The sequence below is a fragment of the Lissotriton vulgaris genome, chromosome 9 (genome assembly GCF_964263255.1).
Source record: "Lissotriton vulgaris chromosome 9, aLisVul1.2, whole genome shotgun sequence".
Classification (NCBI taxonomy): Eukaryota; Metazoa; Chordata; class Amphibia; order Caudata; family Salamandridae; genus Lissotriton; species Lissotriton vulgaris.
The window spans coordinates 1,185,264,279-1,185,288,527 of record NC_141697.1 but is presented as its reverse complement, the minus strand read 5'-3'; the positions used below and the strand labels follow the sequence as shown (position 1 = coordinate 1,185,288,527).

The following is a 24,249-nucleotide window of genomic DNA, read 5'->3' as shown; positions in this document are numbered from 1 at the left end:
CGTCTGCACTTCTGTTTCTCGCTCATCATAACACTAACTCCAAGAAGAGTAAAAACAGGCCTAGGCCTCGGGCTGGCCGGTAAATAAACTGAAGCTAGAGGACAGAATGCTTCCAGTAGACCTCCTGACGTCACAGGATGCCCATACACCTAGTACAAGAGGTCCTGCTGCAGCCACGCAATGCATCCACACACTGTGCAGGTTGTACTGCTGCTGTTACACGAGGCTTTGAATCCTTGCACATGGGGTACGGCTGTTGATGCAAGACATCAGAAAAGCTGAGGCAGGTCATGATTTCTATAGGCCTGGTGCACGGACAGAGGGATGTGACCTTTGCTTAGATACATTATGTACATAATGAGCTTAGGCAGTGCAAGTACATAGAGATTCACTACAGAAAGCTATTTCATTTACACACGTTGCTATGCTAGACCCCGCTCTAATAACACCACAGAGGGGTATTTATTGGCCAGTTTCCCTTTGTCTAAACCAATACTTGTTAAGAGAGAGTGGGGAGTGTGAGCTGGTTGTTTAGAACAGTAGCTCAGGGTTTGAAGCAGGAGCATAATAAAGGCCCCTGCAGACCCTGAGGTGCGGGGAGGGGGGGGCAATCCTCCTGAGAGCCCCAATCCTTCAATGGGGTCCCCATTCAGCCCAAGATCAATGAATATCTGTAAGATAAGGGAGACTCTGGGCCCCTCATCACATTCTGCAGGAGGCCCCATCATGTTGTGTTAGGTCACAAAAGTCACTAAGGTAAGTTAGTTGTACCTACTCCTGCGTCCAGTCTCCTTCGCTCTACACTAATGGGATGTTTTCCAAGTACCTAGGTCTCTAGATAGGCTGGCAACTAATGATCATGTTCAAGTGAGCTAGCAAAAAACATTCCATTGCTTTTGCTCTTATTACCTCCAGACTTGGTTACTGTAACCGTTTATATGCAGGATCCTTAAATATATACTTCACAAACTTCAGATGCCAGACTTGTGCTGAAACTCCCTAGACGAAGTTCTGCTTCCGCCATGGTACAAAAAAGAATCCTTTTCAAGATACTTTTACTTGTCTTCAGAGCATTCAAAGTCATCGGTTCCAAATACTTGACGGCCAGATTCACGCACTATATAACTCAGAGACCCCTCTTTCAGACTTGAAACCTGAGGTGACAAATCCTTCTCGGTACCAGGATCCAGGGCATGGCATCAGCTCCCCATCCGTCTGCATTTCACAGACTCGGAAGTCCTTTTCAAAGAGCATTTCAACACCTGGCCCCCAATGCACTCGGTTACTCCCTCACCTAGCCAGCCTTATTCGCTCTTTCTGCTCCTTCCCTATCATTTGGCTTTTCTGATTTAAACTTGCAGCGCCTAGACGCTCCTTGTGAGTGGCAGCATGCTTTATAAGTGTATAATTCATTCATTCATTCATTAAATGGGCTGACGAAACTTAGCAACCAATATAGAGTTACTTTCAATGTATGTGTATTTGTAGAAAGCCTGAACAGGGAGCCAAAGTGATGATGCTAGAAGTTCACCGACACCGCTTTGGCACACGCTATGGTAGCATTTGATCCTATGGGAAGTGTAACACTCTAACTAAAGTACGCACTGTGCAGCTCAAATATTACATGACCGATTGTCAGGGCTAGAAGGATCCTCATAGTGGCAAAGGATGCAACAGCACACACTTCAAAATACAGGTTACAGGTTAATATTCTGAATTGTTTAAGAAAGTTTAAGCTTCGGTAACAGGGTTTTGTAGGACAACCAGAAAAATAAGATCCTGGTTTACATACAAATCCATCAGGAATCCGACTTCGGTGTACACAAATCCCAGTTCTTCCAATAACTTCAACTATGCCACGCGTTCTCAGCTCATTCAGATAAATTGGCAAATTCTCCACATTACAACCCATTGGAGACTAAACTATTCTTGGAGCCTTCAGGCCCAGGGATTGATCAAGGCTTTATAAGTCCGTACTTTGGAATGCTCCAGATCGGATGCGTAGGGTGGCCACAGCATGGAGAGTAATCTTGGGGAACTGGATAACTATGACTGTCTGGTTGCGCGCAACAATTAGTCTCCCCAATCAAATCTCAGGGAAATCCAATTTAATTACCTACACAGGTTTTAGTCCCACTAGACTATGGGAAATGGAAAAGTGAGAACCTCGAACTGCTGGAGATGGGGAGGCCTCCTTTTACCATATAATGTGGGATTGCAACGATATACTGGCACCTTGTCCACAATCACATCGTGCAAGCACTTCAGACGCCCAAAACCCCAACTCAAAGGTGGCACTTCTGGGAGCAATGGACGGGTGGATCACTTATTGTTTATGTGTGCTCGTGGAAGACAATTTCTATGGGTTGGGATCTAGAGAATGCTGAAGTGATTCTGGTATTTTACTGACCTATGTTGGTCGTTTTCTATCAAGAGAGCTAAATAGCGGCAGTTGCCAGAAAAAAAAGTCCTTCAGCAGAAAGTGATTTTAGTATTTTCCTGACCTCTACTGGTCGTTTTCTGACAGTTAAATAGAGACAGCGGAACAAGCAGAAAGCAATTCTGGTATTTTACTGACCTCTACTGGTCGTTTTCCATCAAGACAGCTAAATAGAGGCAGTTGAACAGAAAAAAGTCCGTAAGCGGAAGCAGACAAGTCCTAGGGCAGATCTCCAGAGCCCACAAAGTACATACCCATGAAATGAAAATTGTTCTTCTATAGCGCATGGCTACCCGGGAGCATCCCAGCGCTTGGAGTCACGGAAAGGCAGAAAGTCTGAGATTGCTCTTGAGTAATCTGAATTATATAGTTTCCGGGAAAAGCTATGTTTTTAATTTCTTGCGGAAGGTAAGGAGGTTGGGTTCCTGACTAAGGGAGAGAGGCAGAGAGTTCCACAGTTTTGATGCATTGTAAGAAAAGAGGCGACCTCCGGAGCGAGACTTACTAATTCTGGGAACTTCTGCCAGATTGAGGTCATTGGACCGCAAGTTTCTGGGCGTTTTATAGGGTCTGATAAGGTTGGCGAAAATTGGAGGACCTTTGCTTTTAAGATTTTTATGGGCGATACAGAGGGTCTTAAAGTGTATCCGTTCTTTTATCGGTAGCCAGTGGAGAGATCTAAGCGCTGGTTTGGCTAAGGAGCGATGGTTAGTGCTCGTCAGCAGTCTCGCCGCAGAATTCTGGACCACCTGAAGCTTGCAGATCACCGAAGTCGGGGCTCCCAGGTAGATCGCATTTCCATCGTCAAGCCTGGATAAGATCAGGGCCTGGACTAAAATTCTTTTAGCTTTATCAGGCAACTGAGGAAGGATTTTGCGTATAGATTTTAGCAGGCCTAAACAAGTGGCTGCTGCTTTCCTTGCTTGTACTTTAAACGAGAGATCATTGTCTAACCAGAGTCCCAGGCTCTTGATCTCACTTTTGGGGATAGGACCAGGACCCATACAGGGTGGCCATAGTGTGGGGGCATTGAATGATGCCTGCCTGCCTAATAACATAAGTTCAGTCTTCTCACCGTTGAGTTTGAGGTGGGACTGACACATCCACCTGGCTACTTCCTCCAGACAGACACTCAGGCTCGTGGGGGACAGCTCTGCTTGGTTCAGAGAGACTACGAGTTGCGTGTCGTCGGCGTAGCTGACCAATTCGTTCCCATAGAGAGCCACTTCCTCAGCTAGGGGAGACATATATACATTAAAAAGTCTGGGGCTGAGGGAGGAGGCCTGTGGGACCCCACACTGCAAAGGTACAGAGGAGGAATGGCAATCCTCTTCAAACACCTTGTAATACCTTTCCTGAAGGAATGATTCCAGCCATGCGAGGGCCTTTCCCGAGACTCCAAGTTTATTTAGGCGGGCTAAAAGGATACGGTGATTCACCGTATCAAAGGCGGCGCTGAGGTCCAGGAGGATAATGGCCACATTACCACCTGCGTCCAGAATCCTCCTAGACTCCTCAACCATCTTTACGAGAGCCGCCTCCGTCCCTTGCCCGGGGCGGACGCCTGTTTCAGATGGATGGAGTAGATTGAAAGTTTCCAGAAATGAAGACAATTGGCGGTTTATAAACCTTTCCGCCAATTTACTGATACCTGGGAGAAGGGAAATGGGGCTATTGTTAGACAAGTTTCCAGGGTCAAGGTTAGGTTTTTTTATCAGTGGTTTGACCATGGCCAGTTTCCAGTCCCGTGGCGTGGGACTATACCTGCTTCAATCGAAGAATTGGCCAAATTAATGATTGGTGCAGTGATAATGGGCAAAACTGATTTCAAGATGTTGATTGGTGTAGGATCGAGCGGCGAGCCACTTTTTATTGTATTGAGGAGAGGGGGTAGCAGTTCCTCAGTGAGCGGGGTAAAGGAAAAGAGCTTGGGGAGATTCCCTTGGGAGGGTGTTTCGACTTGCAATTGTGGTTCAGAAGTGGGAATGGGTGGAAGGCCCAGAAGAATCTTTTGGACATATAAGTATATACCAAAGTACATACAAGAGGTCTTGAATGCTCGACCTAAAAAAGGACAACGCAGTGAACAACAAGACACAGGCACCATTAACCAGTACTCTGGTTTATTATAATATTGTCAATATCTTAATATAATGCTATATAATTTGAATATGCTATTTCCATATTTCCATATTCCCGGTGCTCACTTCCTGCTAATATAGCAGATTATATCTATGCTGTTAGTTTAAATTACACATCTCTTGTACACACCATTGTAGCGTTTTCTTTTTCTGTTTAGATGCATGTATCTGTTTTGTATGTGTTATGTAATTCATGTACTCTGAAGTCCTTATGTAATGTAACTGGTTCTACTATAATGCGCTCGGAAACCTTCGGATAAAGATACGTGCTATATAAAATGTATGAATACTTAAATGTGATATTGGTTCCACATTGGGAGACCGTTTGAATAGAGATGATATCGCGTGCCACACTGCAGCATAGTGTGTGTTGGCAGATATGTTATTGCAACAGTCACCTTTCCCTTTCCTGACCTGTAATAACCCCTGAAAATCCAGTCAAAACATTTAAATCTAGTTAGCTAGCCAACCTCGGCTGTCCATTTTTTAAAGTCTATCCTAATAGACCGCATGTGCTATTTGTTGCGAAACATATTGTGATCTTACGGTGGGTAAAGTGAGTACAGCCTTAGTTACCGATCCAACGCAGGTTGGTAACTAAGGAGGGAAAAAATGAAGATGCATCATTTTGTAGGCCTCCTAAGCCTGGTTAGCACATCTACAAAATTACATGGGCGGCAGCAGCAAAAGTTTTTTTTAAATTCACTAGCCATGCGCCATAGCACTGGAGATTATATTCTGCATGGCCAAATTATTAGCAAAGCCAATAAATCCGAAAGGTGAGACCTAATGCTTTGCTAATGCTTGTATGTAGCTTGTGCTACTAAGCTTTCTTTTTAAATTCCAATTGTGCTCTGTATGCGAATGTTAACAAAGATAGTTCTAAGCCCTCAATATTAAGTATTAATTTGTAGGTCAGAGTATAGAGCGGATTGTAAAGTCAATGAACCACCACCAAATGCCTAACCATGGGCAGCATTTACTGTGCTCAGCTTCTCAAATCCCATCTCTATCCATAGCAAGGCACCCAGCCATGAGTCTAAGAGACTAATTCACACTTTTTAAGAGCAAGGAATTCACTAAAGTTGAATTTGCACTAGTAACTTAATTTGCAACACTGTTGTGATATTATGTTTGAGTAAACCTTACTACATGGTGGGGAATGTCCTTGAAATGGCACTAGACTTAAATCAGATAAGGATACTGGGGAAGATATTTTTCCTCATGGATAATATTTTTTAAAAGTGCAATTCCACAAATTCAACTGGATTTACACATGCATAAATGCAAACTATGTGCTATAGGACATGAGAAAAGTTCTCCACATAGTTTTAATTGGGGATCCACAGGTTCTCACTGCATATTCTGGGAAAGCTTGGTGAATTCCCTATCTCCAGAAATCTGCACCCATGCCAAATTATAAACCTACAGGTGCAGATTTCAGATTTTGTTTTGTGGCACAAGCCCCAAGTGCTTTGAGATCTGCCTCAGAGGTCGTTTCAGAAAAGGGGGTGGTGATGAACAGAGTGTCTGAATTAAGCAGACCACTCTTACCCAGTCCAAAGATCAGGGCTTGATCCATCACCGTTATTTATCTCACTGCACCATCCCAGCTCAGAACCTGGCTATATGCAAATCAGTCTGTCCCTGGCCCAGTGCATCATGGGAACAGGGCAGACTAAACTACCAAGCCAATTCTTCACCAGAAAGGAGACAAGCTACCGGGGACCGGTTTCTGGCATTTCAGCCGTCTTCGGCCCGGCTTGCTTGAATCCCGATGATGCAGTGAGAAAGGGACTCATGTCTGAGTATACCCTGCCACACCTATAGTGGCCAAAAACGATTCAGAAAAGGGGGTGGTGATGAACAGAGTGTCTGAATTAAGCAGACCACTCTTACCCAGTCCAAAGATCAGGGCTTGATCCATCACCGTTATTTATCTCACTGCACCATCCCAGCTCAGAACCTGGCTATATGCAAATCAGTCTGTCCCTGGCCCAGTGCATCATGGGAACAGGGCAGACTAAACTACCAAGCCAATTCTTCACCAGTGTAAGAATTGGCTTGGTAGTTTGGTTTGCCCTGTTCCCATCATGCACTGGGACAGGAACAGACTAATTTGCATATAGCCAGGTTCTGAGCTGGGATGGTGCAGTGAGCTAAAAAACGGTGTTGGATCTAGCCCTGATCTCTTGACTGGGTGAGAGTATTCTGCTTAATTCAGAAATCCTGTCCATCACCACCCCTTGTTGTTAAATATTTTGTCCACCATAAGCGTGGAAGGGTATACTCAGATGTGAGTCCCTTGCTCATTGCACCATCAGGATTCAAGCAAGCCGGGCCGACGACGGCTGAAATGCCAGAAACCGGTCCCCGGAAGCTTGTTTCCTTCCCAGTGTAAGAATTGGCTTGGTAGTTTGGTTTGCCCTGTTCCCATCATGCACTGGGACAGGAACAGACTAATTTGCATATAGCCAGGTTCTGAGCTGGGATGGTGCAGTGAGCTAAAAAACGGTGTTGGATCTAGCCCTGATCTCTTGACTGGGTGAGAGTATTCTGCTTAATTCAGAAATCCTGTCCATCACCACCCCTTGTTGTTAAATATTTTGTCCACCATAAGCGTGGAAGGGTATACTCAGATGTGAGTCCCTTGCTCATTGCACCATCAGGATTCAAGCAAGCCGGGCCGACGACGGCTGAAATGCCAGAAACCGGTCCCCGGAAGCTTGTTTCCTTCCCAGTGTAAGAATTGGCTTGGTAGTTTGGTTTGCCCTGTTCCCATCATGTACTGGGACAGGAACAGACTAATTTGCATATAGCCAGGTTCTGAGCTGGGATGGTGCAGTGAGCTAAAAAACGGTGTTGGATCTAGCCCTGATCTCTTGACTGGGTGAGAGTATTCTGCTTAATTCAGAAATCCTGTCCATCACCACCCCTTGTTGTTAAATATTTTGTCCACCATAAGCGTGGAAGGGTATACTCAGATGTGAGTCCCTTGCTCATTGCACCATCAGGATTCAAGCAAGCCGGGCCGACGACGGCTGAAATGCCAGAAACCGGTCCCCGGAAGCTTGTTTCCTTCCCAGTGTAAGAATTGGCTTGGTAGTTTGGTTTGCCCTGTTCCCATCATGTACTGGGACAGGAACAGACTAATTTGCATATAGCCAGGTTCTGAGCTGGGATGGTGCAGTGAGCTAAAAAACGGTGTTGGATCTAGCCCTGATCTCTTGACTGGGTGAGAGTATTCTGCTTAATTCAGAAATCCTGTCCATCACCACCCCTTGTTGTTAAATATTTTGTCCACCATAAGCGTGGAAGGGTATACTCAGATGTGAGTCCCTTGCTCATTGCACCATCAGGATTCAAGCAAGCCGGGCCGACGACGGCTGAAATGCCAGAAACCGGTCCCCGGAAGCTTGTTTCCTTCCCAGTGTAAGAATTGGCTTGGTAGTTTGGTTTGCCCTGTTCCCATCATGCACTGGGACAGGAACAGACTAATTTGCATATAGCCAGGTTCTGAGCTGGGATGGTGCAGTGAGCTAAAAAACGGTGTTGGATCTAGCCCTGATCTCTTGACTGGGTGAGAGTATTCTGCTTAATTCAGAAATCCTGTCCATCACGACCCCTTGTTGTTAAATATCAGAGGTCGTTTAGCAGGCGAGGGCCTTTACAGACTAGGGGATGGCATGTGAACACATTTGAGATCACATACATTACAAAGGTATACGTACATATCGACCCATCCATGGTCACCGCTGAGCTCGATGGCTTTCATGTGCTCCCCAGCAGACAAGTACATCTCAGCCGCAGCCTTTGGCTCCTTGATGTTCTTAGCCCAGTCAGCCTGCTTGGTGATCAGCATCTTTGTATCCTTGGGGTCTCCAGACTTGAGGAACTCCTGAGGAAGGAAATAACACAACAGCACTGAGTGCTCAGTGCTTCCGATTGCCTGTAGTCTATCATTGTGCCATTTCGCAGACAACTTCCTCCTCCCACCCCCCTAGCTACCCAATTACACACACTGATGTCCCCTCCCTAAGGTCCTGCTTCACAGTGTCTCGTGCTTCTTAACCAATTCTAGACTCTAGAGAGTGACATCTTCCGCAATGGAACAACCCTCCTGGTGCTGCTGCTGCTGAGTGACAAGAGAGACCCAGCCAAGCTGATACCCTGCAGGGCGAAGGGAAGCTCAGGACTGCAAGCTCTTTCAGACCTTGGCTCTCTGATGGGATGCCCAGGTGGTTTCAGTGGCGCAGATCTCTATAAACTGAAAACTGGGTGCTTCACACTGGCTGATAAACTGAAATGCACACAAACTACCAACTTATTTCACAAAAGCTGCCAAATGAACAATAATGGGAAACCCATTTATTCACTTCACAGTAGCTGCCAAATACATTGAAATGGGCACAAACCACCACCCCATTTTACACTAGATAACAAACTAATTATACGACAGGACTTCGATCAGCACTGGCATGGGTGGAATGCCTGTGCCACAAGCTTCTCTCTTCTAATAAGTGAAGCCTTCAGCCAAGACCCTTTTAACATGGACCGAGGCTAACAAAGGACTGCAAGTAACAATAGTGATTCTTAATAGGTTTATGTAATGGAGCCAGAGCATCTATTCAGTTCCCCAAGGCTGGTTTAATGTCAACTAGGTTCAGGTGAGCCGATCCAGGTTACGCACTCTATGACCAATAAACTAATATCACCAGGTGGATGTTTGGTCATAGTAGGAAACTGGATTTCTGTTGCAGTAGTCCACCTACTTTTTGCCTGGTATTTGATGCAATTTTTTACTGAAGTGCACTGGGTTCCTGCTAAACAGGTCTCCAGGGCCAGTGTTCCTTCCCCCAAAACACAACAACCATTCACTTGATCCCCAAGTGACAGTCCCTAGTAAGTGGTACCTTTAGTACCTAGGGCATAGGTACAAGAGAGGGTCCCTAGGAGCTGCAGCATAGGCTGTGCCACTCCAAGGGACCCAGCACCAAACCCGTACAAACTGCCACTGCAGGCTGCTTGACAAGCTGCTCTAAAATTGAAAACACAACATGACACACACTTGTGTGCCACGGCCCCCAAAACACTGCATGAGTTATTTGTAAGTCACCCCTACAGCAGGCCTTACCGTCCTAAGACAGGGTGCATTATATTACATGTGAGGACATCTCTGCATGAGTAGATATGCCCCTGTGCTGACCAGTTCTATTACTGTCAGTACAAATGAACAGGAAAACCATCTTACGGTATTTTCTGGGCACTGGTCAAAATGAGTTCCCCAGCATCATAATAGCTTCACTGAAACATATGATGTTTTGTATCAAACAGTTCGTATTAATAAACTCCAACTGATTCCAGTGATGGATTTATTAATACATGCACCCAGAGGGTACCTCAGAGGTACCCCCTGAAACCTACCAGCTCTCTAGTGTACTCACTGACTGGTTCAGTCCAGTCCGCCACCACAGACGAGTTTGACCCTAGGGGTGAAAGCCTTAGCTCAGGAGGTCAGGAACGATGCTTGCTATGGAGAGAGGTGCTATCACAACCTCCTCCAGGAAGGCTGGTAAAATTAACATTCCAAAGGCAGGGAGCTCCAAAGGGCCCCCGCCTTTGGTATGAGAATCTGGCTTTCTTCACAGGAGCGGATGCTAATCCCCCCTGCCCTGAGCCAATTAGTTATGTAAGAGGTGTGTTGCACTATCAAGCTGGGCACACCTCTAAAGGGACCAGGTCTGATGTGAACACAAAATTAGTAATTCCAACATATTGTGTGTGTTGGAATATTGGGATAGGGTGATGACCACTCCCCAAAGGCAGTGGTCATCAAGGGGGTGTAGTAACCCCAGGGTTAAGGAGCCCATTGGCTACTACTCCTCACGCCTCTTAACACCCCTAAATGGAGTATTTAAGGGGACTTCAGATTTCTACAGACCACAAAGAAGTGGACAAAGAGGATTGTTGATCCGAGAACCGAAGAGTACGACTGACTTGGCGCAAACCATGCCGGCCTGCCAGCTGCAGACTGACCCTCATTGAGCAACTGATTTGTCCTACCACTGTGCAGCTTTCAAGAAACCTGGAGGTCTGCAAGTGCATCACAAATCGCCACAGGGACTCCCTAGGAGTAGAGGAGCTACTTCCCTGCAGCCGCAGGCACCAAAGAAGCAAGCCCTGGTACACCGACCTGCCACCTACAGGGACTACTGACGCAGCAGCCACCCAAGAAAAGGTAACAGTGCTCCTACAGGCCAGATTCATACTCCCTGCAAGTGTGGGGACACCAGGACCAACCAGAGAAGCACAACACCACACCTGGGGTAACTGACTCCTTGGGGCAGCCAAGGCTTGTTGTGTACAGTCCGGACACCAAAGCAGAGGAAGACTGACCTGCACGTCGAGGGACTTCAGGGACAGTGAGACCCACATCGAAAGTGGCCCAGCTGTCCTGTTAGCCCCTCTGCAGCAGAAACAAAGACCAAGAGTGAGTCTGTGACTGCCGCCAACCGACGCCTCAAAGTACCTCTGAACTCGCACCGCAGAGCCAGAGTTCAAGGGAGGAAGCAGTGCCAACAGGTTCACCAGATGCACAAGAGCAAAGTCCATCCTTCGGTTTCCCCGAACTGGACTTCCAGCTGCCGCCTGCAGTCTCTTTCTGAAGGCCCCCTCCAACCACGAGTGACTCCAGCATAAAATCCCGACGCCAAGAGGCACCACTGCACCCAAGCCTCACAGCCAGAGGAGAAGTGGACCAACAGTGTACCGAAGTGTCCAAGGGTGTCAAGGGTTGAGTCCCCCCTGGGCGTACCCCCGGACTGGTACCCCAGTCCTTGCTTGCAACCTCTTTGTAACCGGACCGTTCTCCTACTGAAGTGAATAGGACACCCGACGCCGTGGGACATCTCTACATCCCCAGAGCCTCTCGAGGTGACCTGTTGGTGTGGCCTTGGACCTTGCCCCATACACAGGTTAAGTCCTGAAGAACAGTCCCGTAGAGCGCTGCTAAGTGCCCAAATGCAGTACATATTTTTCCTCCATAGGATAACATTACAGATTCAGAAAATGCAGTATTCATTTTTGAAGACTGTAAAAATTCATAACTCGAAAAGTACTTACCCAATTCCGATGATCTTGGTAAATTTGTATAAAAGTATGCGTTGTTTTTATAAATTGGTGTTGGGTTTCTTTATTGAGTGTGTGTCTAAATGTACTGTCTTTGTGTATGCAATACATCTTTTGCACTAGTCACTGATATGCCCAACTGCTCGCCCACACTATCACTAAAGAGAGCATTTGGGGTCTCATTTGTACTTCTTTATATAGTGTACCTCTTTCTGGTCCACTATATAAACAGTAAGCTTCCTAAAGTCATGACTTACACATTACTATATGGTCCATATGAGTAAGCTCAATGATTGATGGGTGGCACTCTTGAAATCCAAACTATTGGTGCTGCAGGGAGGGGATTGCTAATAATTTAAGCCCTCTGCAAGCATCTAGCCCCTTTCTCTGGTCTTACTACACTTGACAGCAGCTGCCCAGCACCCAGTAGAATCGTCCATACTGCAGCATTTAGACAAACACCTGCCAATATACCGTTAAGAAGCAGAGGTGCACTGACAAATTCTGCCACCAACCACAACACAAGTAGGGGATCTTCAGACCATCCCAATCCTCAGAACGCTGAACAGGAAAGCCGACCCATATCCAATCTCTTAACACTGTGAGCACAAGGACTTCTACTTTCTAGCTGGCATCAAAATAAGGGCCAACGGGGAATTCAACAGCTTGGAAATGGACAAATCTGATTAGGCCAAGATTACAATGCAGGCTAGGCGTTACCTACGCTCGTCAGAAATTATACCTGCATATTGCCCAACCAAAATGTTAATGCAGACTTCAGTGAAAACACACATCTGTTAGAGCTTTTCCCTGGTAGGTCTGACCAGAACCATAGTGATCCTTTTGGGATACACTGAACAAGGTCTACTAATGATACTAACGTCACCTGGCATAATACCTCAATACAAGAACACTAGGCCAAACAAAGAGTTACTGGGAACGCATTTTGGCTAACATGTTGGTCCAGAGGTTGCCACAGCTTCACTTCCAAGAATACAGACAAGAAATTCTCCACAGAGTACCCTAGTGAATAAATATGAAGTGCAGATCCTCAAGACACAGCTTCTATTTTTGAGTAGACAATGCCAACTTGCTGACCACATTCACCAGTGTTCACCTTCCACTGCTGATACACAGGTGAAAGCTCATTGGATCCAAGCCAATGCAGCTATGATGCATAACCACTGTCTATGCATACACTGTTCATTCTGGAACTGCGAGGAACGCAGCAAGGACTATACAAAAGATGTGATGTTTTTCTTGCACAGTTCTCTGTCCATGGAAGGATATACCCTCCAAATGATGCCCCATCTAAGGAGGGATGCATATATGATTGCAGTAGTTTCAGGCCAAAACGGCCTGAAAGGTTCTCCTATAAGAGGTTGTACGAGGACCTCCACCTCTTCAAATTGATACTCAAGCCCAGACAGATTCATCATAAGTATGAGATTTCTCCCCAGTATTGATTCCATGGAGAGGTAAGGCTCTTTTAAAATAATCTAATTTGCTGTCTGGTGTGAGAGACAACAAAAAAATCCAAAAAAGTCTTTCGCACCAAGAGATTACTATCTCGGGCCCCACAAATAGCCAGTGCATGGAAAACGCTTGACACTTTTTCCTGAAGTTGTATCCAGTACTGAACCATTGTTTTTTCAGGGGACTCCGACTTTATAATCAATCCAAGATGCATGGAAGATGTGAACACCTTGACTGCAATGACCACCATACCTTGGTGAGCCCTCCTGGGCTGGATATGAGGCAAATAGGACAAGAGAAGGATATCAATCAACGCGTGTTAGGCTTCAGCGTCATCCACACTTGGACGTGATCATCTCCTATTAAATCTCTTACCTGATTTCTGACGGAAGAAGCATGACCTTCATACTTTGACTCGAATGTGTAGAGCCAAGAAAACCATGACACTTCTTCCTCAAATAGCATGTGTTTATCTGGAGAGAAGACTACGATGGCACCAGAATCATGGGCAGACTCCATCCATCATTTTCAGCATAAAGAGCGTACGAAAAAGACATAGTGCACTTAAACAGACAATAAAACTTAAAGCCTAAAAATTTGAGTGGCAGCCTGACGGTGCAAAATCTCAAGAAAGCTTGAAAAAAAATAATAATTAAAAAACAGAGGATCTATGGCGAGTGCATTGAACACAAGTCAAACAACTTAAATATTTTGCCTCTGGCAAATGGTCAGTACATGAAAGCATGCCAAGAACAGACTTGATTTCTAACTAATCCCAAGTGTCAACAAACCAGTGAAATAAATCGTATGAGCAATGGCATTTATCTTTCCGATTTCCAAACCTCACAGAAGAGTAGGGGAAGCATTAGGACTCTTCCATGCATTGGCAGACCATCAGTGAGTATCCAGTAATACAAAGAATAGAAGCCACAAGTAATCAGGCTGTGCTTCATTCAATAAAAACAGATATAGGATAGAATGTGCACAACTAAGGAGAAAGTACTGAGAATAGGGAGCGGATGACAAAAAGCAAAAGAGAAGTGACCTAACGCAGCGCAAGAGAGAAGATCAGAAGAAGGCAAAATGAATAAGGGTCAGATTCACAGAGGCGCCCTTTGAAAGTCCTGCATTTACTCGCATACCCTTTTGTGCCTACATTTTAAGCACATTTCTTTACAGGGCTACCAATGGAAAGCCACGACTCTTGCATAGCTCAATGGGTATACGTATTCATAACTATTAATGCACACGGAAATGTAGAGGTTTTCCTGTATAGAAAAAGTAATGCTAATGTCAACTATCAATTTCTATTTAGCCTCTTGGAGAAACCCCTTCCCTTGTACCCACATCAATTATGAAGGTGCTCCAATCACCTGGCAAAACGCTTTCCTTCTCCCTTAGACAAGAAAAACAAAGAATTTGTAAATTCCTGTAACTGTATGAATCTGTGGTTGTTTACCACGATTTGCAATTAGACAAATGAGATCCTTCTTACAAAACCCACAAACACACCCCTTAGAGAAGAATTGCACACACTTATTCCATCATACTGGAGACATTTCTGGGAGTATATCCATTTACAAGGATAAAATCCCTCTATTCCCGGATCTGTGAATCCGCAAGAACACTTCCTCAGTCATACTTTGACTGAATTTTCACATTTAAAATTCAAGGAGGCGTTTAAATATGGCCCTAGGGTGTAAATAATAGAATATTCAAAAAAGGTGATGCAGAAATAAGTAAAATGATAGTTCGAACTAATGGGTCCTATTCGCAAATTGCATTTTGTAGTACACACATATCACGAGCAGCAATTCCCATCCTTTATGGGTAGACCTCTATCTCTGCCTCAAAAATACCTCACTGGCTCTCTCTTCTCACACAGATGACCTTAAAGAACTTTTGTGTAATCTACAAAGCAGTAACGTCTAAAACAGGACCTCATCTGGCAGAAATCAACAGAATGGTGGTCAATTCAACAACGCAGTCTTGAGGTTAACGAACAAGAAAGAAAATGAAGAGACCAGAAAAAAAAAACCTGTTGAACCCAAGAAGAATTACATGATTCTTGGATATGCATCACTCCAATGTGCCTGCATGTCAAAAACGAGCGGAACACCCATCTTATCAATTAATATCTCGCCACTCCAACGACAGAACCAACGGGGTCCGTAATCTATGGTTAATCTGGTCTCTGCCTGGATCAATGTGTGGGGTGCCCTACTGCTCTCTAGCTTCGTTTGCACAAAGTAAAACAAATGGCTTATTTGATAATGAAACCTGCTGGAAAATGCCTTCACACCTCTTTGCATGGAAACAAGGTAGGAGTCAAGAAAATTGAGCAGAGCATCCAGAATGTACAGTGAGTAACACCTCAACACTGGGGCATTCCCTATCTAAAACTAGTCATGTATTAGTACTTCGATTTCAATAAGGTTTTAAATGTTACTCTTTACTAGACTATGTATTTTTCACCGTGCCTACTCACTTATTCTTGTGCCCATGGTCTTGCTCGGTCCCTCTTTCTTCGTATTCCGTCTCCTCTCTTTCCTCCTTTTCCCTGTCTCCCTTTGTAGTGTAGTTCCTAGTTTCCCACTAGGCCCTGCGCATTGGAATAACATAAACAGTAGTATCGACGTGGAACTGCTTATATTCCAGGCCTCCACTGACTATGCTAAACTTAATTGGGTTGTGTTACCAACTAGCTCAGAGGTCACTGGAAACTTTCTTCTCTGCATGGGAAGTGATCAGCTTCCTTGGCACAGACAAGAAGGGATTCAGTTTTCCAACAACCGTGCAACATGACAACTTTGCTCCTCAGATCAAGAGTCAATCTCTAGGGTCGTGTGAAACAATAGACAGGTATTTCACTCAGTCAGTCTAGTGCAGTTTACTTTCACGAGATGTAGAGAATAGAGAGACGGGCGTTTGTCAATAAAGGGTTAACATTTATTGAACAGTCTTTCTTCTCGTACAAGAGAAATGTATTGCCACAATTGCAAGAATTGTTACTATAAAAAGTACGTACAGTAAGATAAGTATTGTGAAATAGAACTGTAAAAGCATTGATATGGTTTCTTAGCCATACAATGGTTTAAAAGTAATAAAACATATATACAGTCATATATATATTAGGCTAACATACTCAACTGGTGCTTCTAACTAAGCCTACCCCAGTGTGCCTGACCTAAGCCTAACACGTGAAAGGGGAGCAAGTAAGTAGCTTTAAGTTAAGTTGGTTTTGCCAAGGTTTGTTTCAAGAATTCTCGTCTAAGGGTTTAGTCAACACCATACCTCTGAATAGAATGATGGAGGATTGGTATCTCCTTCAGGGGTCGCTCTCGATATCCCAGTCACCCGCGAAGGTAGACCGGAAACGCCAGAGCTGGATTTCTCTGCACGAGAAAAGCAGCGGCTCTCTTCAGCGCGTCGAGGAAGGAGGGGGGACAGCGTCCGCGGGCAGCTGGAATCTGCTGGATGTCTTCGCAGAGGGACGGCTGTTCAGCTCCTAAGCGTACTGTACCATCGTTCGCGCTTTAGCAGCGATAATGGTATCAGCAGCTTCACCACCAAGGGACAGCAGGCTGCAGCGACAGGGTGCTAGCTTCACCAACACGGGGTCTTGCAGACAGCTGGTGTCAGCAACAGTAGCTCGCATTGCTTAAGGCAACGTTGGTAATATTTATACCTGACAGGTGCCGGGTTTGACGCAAGTTTGCTGGACATAAGACGTCAATTAAAGATGTCACTAGGAAGTGATAGTTATCAGTTGCTCATTAGAGTTCCATTACTAATCAAAACACAGCAAGCGGGGATTTCCAGGTTTGCTGAGTTTTTATCTTGTTGAAGAACTCGGAGTGTTATCTAGGAATATCAGATAGTGACTACTGCTCTGTCATTGCACTAATTGGTCGCAAAGGAAGTGGCAGAGAGAACTATGCTGGAATGTGGCTCTGTTCGTGTGAGGCCAGAGATGACTTGTCAGAAAATCGCACTTGAACGGTTATGCCAATATAGGGAATAAATGGATTTATAGCCGAATAGGGGCATAAGGTCATAGTATCGATCAGGAACCTAGATAAACACGCAACACCTTAGATGCACCCATTCCAATCTCTTTTTTACTTCTTTCTCTTGTCGCACTGCCTTTTTTTCTCATGCTCTTTTCTTGCCTTTCCTCATTACTATCTCCAGCTGTTTCCTTCTCATTCACTCTCTCCCCTCTACTTTGAGCAACAGTGTCATAGTACCTTGGCATACTCAAACATGCGCAGATCTGTGTACATGTCCAGGGCACGGCTCTCATGGCCGCTCTTCTTGTAAAGCTTGGCGGCCTCATGGAACTTCCCCTGGTAAGCATACACGTCGGCTAGGAAGAGGTCATTGTTGGTATCTCCACGCTTCTTCCGCTCCTGCAATGAAAAAATACTGGTCATTTCTACATTGTTCATCTACCATTTCTAAAAGCCAAAGGCTATTTTTAAAACAAGCAATGGCAAAGTCAAAAGTCTTGCCTTTGGGGCCTACTGGCAGGGTTATTTTGTAGACGCACAAAACAAGCATGTACCCTATACAAAATGAAACAGGCGCTTCCATTTTCTTTTGGTTTACCAATCCAAGTTGGATCAGTAAACAAAAAACTATTATTATTTTTAGTTTATACTGCACCATCTAGCACATGCCCATGCTGCAGTTTCTATAAAGCTTCGAATATGCACACTTAGAACATTTCCTAATGCTGCAGTTAGCAGAATGCTTGATATACTTGGGCTAACTGTGCCTAAGCTTACTAGATCCTCATATGGAATTCACCTCAGATATTAAATCAGTGGGTCATCATAAAGGAAAACAAAAATAATTGAGTAACGCACCTTGAAGGTAATATGCAAGAGGCTTGTACAAGTGGTACTCTTTTAGCTAAACCATCACACATTCTTGATTGTCTCTAGAGAGAAAAATAGTATTACTGCGCCCTGCATCTCCCATCTTTTGAGAGCTCATAACCCACCACTACAGAGGTTGCAGCCACATTGTGTTGAGACCTATGAACCTGGACTATTGAATCTGAGCCTTAAAGTGCATGTGAAACAGTTGCTAGAAGAACCACTGAAAGGGTCCTGGAAAGGTTCCAAAATAGTACATTCAAAAAATGTATGTGCTGTGCAGCATCAGAAAAAATTAAACATGTATAGAATCATTAAAACCAAAAGCAACGTGCTGTTCACGAGCTACACACTGGTGACCACTGTTTTAATGCACTGGACTATGTTTTGTACCGGAAGGTGTGTTTATTGCTAAAAAAAATTAATGTTCCCATTGACAAATAGGAAAGATCTTGAGTTCTTGTAGATGCAGGAGTAAGGGTCCCTGCACGATATCACGCTCCACATCCTCTGCCTGGTGCCCAGGTTGGGATCCCAAGGAAACAGACGCCAGTTGGCATAAGAAGTCACATTTCAGTTTCTAAACATATAAGGGGATTAATATATACATTAAGAACAAGAAAGACCGTTGGTGGAAGGGAGCAGTACACAATTCAATTTAAACCAGGATGAAGGGTTGAACGGGGATGCGGTTACTGGATAGCTCACCGTACTCTAAAAATGGGATCAAACCTAAGCTATTCCACCAGTCTTCAGTTTGTGTAAGGGAGCACCAGATAATGCCGCCCAGAGAAGAAGCCCTCAGAGATTAAAGCCTCCTCCATGAAAGATACCAGCAACTAGAAGCACAGATTACCGGTATAGTTCGAACAGTGGAAATAAAGCTATTTCTGAGAAGAGGGATCAAGGGGTGGAAGTACGGGATGCATCAGTAGATGCTGCTATGAAGTAAAGGAGGCGCGGCTGCACAAATGGCTTATCCTAAATCCTGATCAAACCTCTTCATTCTTTCCACATCATTCCCAAAAGCACTCTGTGGGTGAAGAATTGGCAATATGTTACTTCCAACAGCACACCCTCCTATCCTAGGCCTGCTTTACCCACACATCTTTAGAGAATGCATCTCATGTCCAACTGCACTCATGTGACAGCATTCCTTACATGTCAGCACGTTTGCACAGAACTTACTCCATCACTACAGGATTGGTCCCCAAGCCTGCGATAGCTGGGCAGGCTTGCACCCATTGGATGGTCAACTTATGTGCAGTAACTCACACAGACCAGCAAAGCAGAGTGATCCACCCTGAACGGTTCACAGGCATTAAGGCCTTCATCATTAATGGCAAAAAAATCCGATATATGTGTAAACTCCTGTTAACGGACATATCAGAATAATGAGGTCTGCATACTTTAATGCACTCGGTGAATATCAGGTGGAATAAAAAACCACATCCTCTGGATAAACTTCAGCAGGTCAAACCAGACGACATTCATCAGTGGCGAGGGAGTTACATACCAGACATGCAGATTTTGATGCGGTAACCAGTAAATTCCAAGAGATTTTCACCATTTATGGGCTAAAACTAAAAATTCCAGTTATTTACTGTACCCAGTAATTAATGAACTTCACAGTATAGTTAAATCTCTGGTGCGATAAATATCACATCAATCACTGGGTCTCTCATGATGAGGGACTGAGATCGCACACCAACGTCAGACGTGTGCTATACAATGACCTAAGGATCAGGCAGTAGTCAAGCCATCGGAGGCCTTTTGGATTTATTTTCTACATCTCTGGCAAACTGCTTTTACAGGAACAAACAAAATGGGTTTTGGATGCTTTTCAACTGATATCCCTGTAAGAATACCTTCATAGGAATGCGTTGAACCATCTGGTCAACTGAATATTTCTTCAGCAACCAAATATCCCGATCATTCGTCAGAAATGAATCATTGAACCATTAACTATGTTTGTATAGAAGACACACAGATGTATTCCTGCCTCTTTGGCTCTGAACTACATTACATGAGTATTACAATTATATTTCCATTAAGATACCTTCTAAAATGAATCCGTCAATGCAGATTATAGCCAGTGTGTTTCCGTGCTTTGAGATCAGTTGATGGGGCAAAGGGGCAAATTGATTCACAGTGAAAACTATTCAAGTGACCGACTAACTCACTCAATAGAGACAAATGTGCTCCTAATCCACATTCCCGTACCAGTGGATGCATGACAGTGAAACTACAACCAAGACTAAGATGATATAGTACAGGGAAGGAAAGTTAAAAAAGATGAATAAAGTATAAGAAAAGTGACTGTAAGATCGAGGTCTAGTACAACATAGGTCCAAGAAGCCATGATCTATTGTCAGAATCTCAGGGTATCCAATGGACAGAAATGTACTACAAATGCAACTGAGTGAATCTTTTTTACATAATCAGTCGTTATTGTTAAAATTCTGGTATCAATCAAGTGCTCCTGAACACCCACTGGACACCCAGAAAAGGAAATTAATTGTTGCATGGTACAAGCAGGGAGGCTTCCAATGCCAGTGGTAACACACTCGTTCAAGTCATATGCTAATTGTGCCCTTGTACCTCGGTAGCGTTGATCAGTTCTAGGTACCGAAGATCTCGCACTCGTGTGAAAGCCTGTAAAGGAGGAAGAGAAAGAGCATTAGACATTTAAAGTCCAATAAAACATGTACTACACGTCGTCAACTGTTAAAAGCAGAAGGAAATGTGGCATAAAACGAAAATACATCAAAAGATCAGTTATTTAAGCATATGCAAACTGCATTTACACTTAGCTAATGCAACGTTCATCTGCATGACCATCCATTTAAACAAATTTTAAAGAAATGGAGTGGTAGACCTTGCTGGTAAAGCAAAGTTACAAGTTTTGTTAGAAATGGGTGGTTTAACAAAGCTGGTATATTGCGAAAGCTTTTTACATGTGGATAAGGGGTTCTGCCCAGAAAAATGAAAGTGGAGAAAAACAGAAAAAGGAAGTTAATATAAGGCAGAATCCTAATTTAAGCAAAGATCCACATATCCAATTTGGCTCCTACAAAGTGCATTCTGTGTTCCTCGTTGGAAATTTTGAAGAAGACATCTGCACAGTCCCTTCCCTATGTATATAGAGATAACTCTAATCACTAGTATATGCAGTAGACCTTTGTACTCTCTACCATTCCTATGTGACTCTTAGAGTATATCCATTCGTATCCCTTCCTTATGTATACAGAGATAACTCTAATCACTAGTATATGCAGTAGACCTTTGTACTCTCTACGATTCCTATGTGACTCTTAGAGTATATCCATTCGTATCTCTTCCTTGTGTGACTTTACATATTGTACATTTGCAAATTTTTTCTGTTTGTATCTTTTATGTAACGCATGTAATCCTAAGTCCTTATGTTTTGCAACTGGTTCTTATGTAAAGAGCTCCGACACCTTTGGGTAAAGTTTGAGCTATATAAAATAGCATTAAATAAAATATTGCCAAAAATGAGAAAAAAACAGTAAGAGCATAGCATGTAAGTGATGAACAATAATATCCACAGATGTAACTCCCCCAGATGATGGAACCTCGCTAACAGACTCCACCCCACCCTTGCCAGTCTCATCTGAACCCTACCCAGTACCCCCACCACCCCCAAGTGTTCATATATATCTAGCTTGAACCCTCCTGTGGAGCTCTCTGTTGCTTTGTAGCTAGGGTTGATTCTAAAATCCCACTCCATGCATAACTTGTTTTTATGTACCATTTATTACCACTGTTCTTTCCATTTCAAAGAGCTGTGAATAACAGATGTGAATGATACTCAATAATGCAGTGGTGAGGGTGCAAAATTGCTCTGCATAGTGTGCTTAATGCATAAAATAGGAATGAGCAAGAGTTGTTTTTTTGTCTATTCCAGCCGATCTATGGATAACATAAATTTCCTTACTTTTTGCTGCATAAAAGGGATTGCCTTTAGATTTCTCCTACCTATCTAGTTGATATAGTCCTTGTTCTACATAAAGAGAAATATTCAGTGAATTTGTAAACGTTACAATAATTCCCTACTGTGTTCACAGACCCCACATTCACAAAAGTCTACAAAATGCAAACATTTTCCAAACCTTACACTGTGTGCAATGCTAATGAATTATCTCAATACTACAATGCAGCACCTACAAAATTAGCTGCTAACACGTTTGCTTAATGAGGAAAAGTCTAGTGTCAGAGGCTTACAACACGAGTTAAAAAAGCATCCTTTCCCTAGAAGTTTCAAAGCGCTTCCAGTACCCATGATGAACTAATACATACAGTAGCCTCACAGAATCAGTTATTTTTAAAGTCATAAGTGGGAACTAGAAACATTTCTGGAGGTGTAGACCAATATATAAAGGCAGGGAGGAGGGAGAGTCCTTTAGGATATAAATGAAGATTCCAACGAACTGGCACTAGGATCACAAGTTAGCAACCATTTCCTCTGCATCCTAGGATTTTTACTGGTACTGATAAATGTCAGACTAGAGAAGAAAGCTAAAACAAACTTCTCTCCTCTTCTCCCCTCATAACTCTTTGGTATAAGGGGCACAAACTCTAAAAACATAAGGCAAATTAGAGTAAATGTAATTAAGGACTTAACCAAAAAGACTTTTCAGTGCAGTTTGACCTATACCAAAGTCAGCTTTCGTATCAGATTCCAGACGATAATGTCTTGTACAACTGTGAACTGATTTCCAAGTGACTGGCATGTATGTTTGATAAAGGAATGCTCCCTAGCCAGGCTGCAATGCATCCTTTGCCCATAATGAAATGGGTTCTAGGTTTCCCTGGTAGAGGATTATTAGCATCTGCTTCAGTGCGACCTTAGCTTGCCCTTCTGACTTGTGTCAGTCTCCTGCCATTTTCCCTGGTAGCTGCTCGTTCAGCCCCTGACTCTGTAATTACTCTTTCTGTCTGTGTGCCATCTGTTCTATCTGTCCCTGCGGTTTTTTTTTGCATCCTTTGTTCCTCGCAACTGACCCTCTTTGCAACTTTGGCTCCTCGTACTGCTCCATTTTGCAGCTTGGTCTCTTCTGTCAGTTTGTGCCCCCCAACTTGCTCAGCCGAGAACCTTGCTGCTCCTCACCAAATGTTCATTATCTCTGGGGCGGTTACTTTGATTGCTAAACCTATTGTCAGCTTCCGTAGCTTCCAAATAGGAACCATGGCCTTTGGGACAAGCTTGCATTGTAACTCATGCCCCTGAGCCGTATCAGCTTAAGGGTGCATCAAAGTATGGGCAGTCCATGCAACCAATCATGATAAATCTATTGTTATTCATAGAGATTGCCACATGGAATTGCAGTGGAGGTATGGTATGTTTGGCAGCCACGAAACCATTAGGGCTAGATTTACAAAGCCCCATCTTGGAGGCTGAGCATATTTTCAAGACAAAAAAGCCCACTTAAGATCAGTTTTCTTTTCTCCTATAAATCTGCATTGCATTTCCAGTGCTTTTCCATCACTGCTGCTGTTTATTCAATACCATGTCACTTTACCAGTGGGTACGCAAACAAAGAACAGTGGCTACTGATCAGTGGATTCAAAAGGAAACACAGACAAACCCATCAATAGGAAAAATGGAAAAATGGGAGAATTATAAACAGACTAGTGCCTGACATATTTATAATCTATCAGGCTCAATGACAGATGCTGCACCAGAAACTCTGAAGCACTGGACAGGTGGCAGATTTCCGGGTTACTTCATAGAATATTTGGTTTCTGAAGCCAATGTATGCATACACATTAACACAATTCTATTAATTTGTTTACATGCAAAACGTCAGAGAAATGAAAAAGCGCTAAATGTGACTATGAAATGTTTTATCAACATAATGACTAATTGCAACATCAATAGGCCTGGGCTAGAACCAGTATCAGACAACATTTAAAACCATTCATTCATAATGGTTATACCTTTTTTGCAGTCTCAAAATCCAGACCTTCCAATGCCTCCATTGCCAGTTCTTTCCAGTCTGTGTCCGTGACCCCCAGGCAAGCGATGTGATAGGCTTCTTTGAACATTTTCCGCTCCAAGTACTGGTACATTGGGGCCGACTGAAGAGGTCCAGTGGGGTTGAAAATTCGAAAACAGATGTACAGAACAGAAAGGAGGAAACAAGAAAAATATCTTTAT

General features: G+C 43.8%; 1 protein-coding gene across 1 annotated transcript in view; it reads right to left on the bottom strand.

The window, feature by feature from the left end:
• IFT122 (intraflagellar transport 122) overlaps positions 1–24,249 on the bottom strand; it is a 283,966-nt gene that overhangs the window by 112,991 nt on the left and 146,726 nt on the right. The window contains exons 15-18 of the mRNA XM_086939241.1: positions 24,030–24,170; positions 20,670–20,723; positions 17,436–17,597; positions 8,313–8,479 (exon numbers count right to left, since the gene is read on the bottom strand). Coding sequence (XP_086795367.1) covers positions 8,313–8,479; positions 17,436–17,597; positions 20,670–20,723; positions 24,030–24,170 — 524 coding nt within the window. The remainder of the gene's footprint in view (positions 1–8,312; positions 8,480–17,435; positions 17,598–20,669; positions 20,724–24,029; positions 24,171–24,249) is intronic.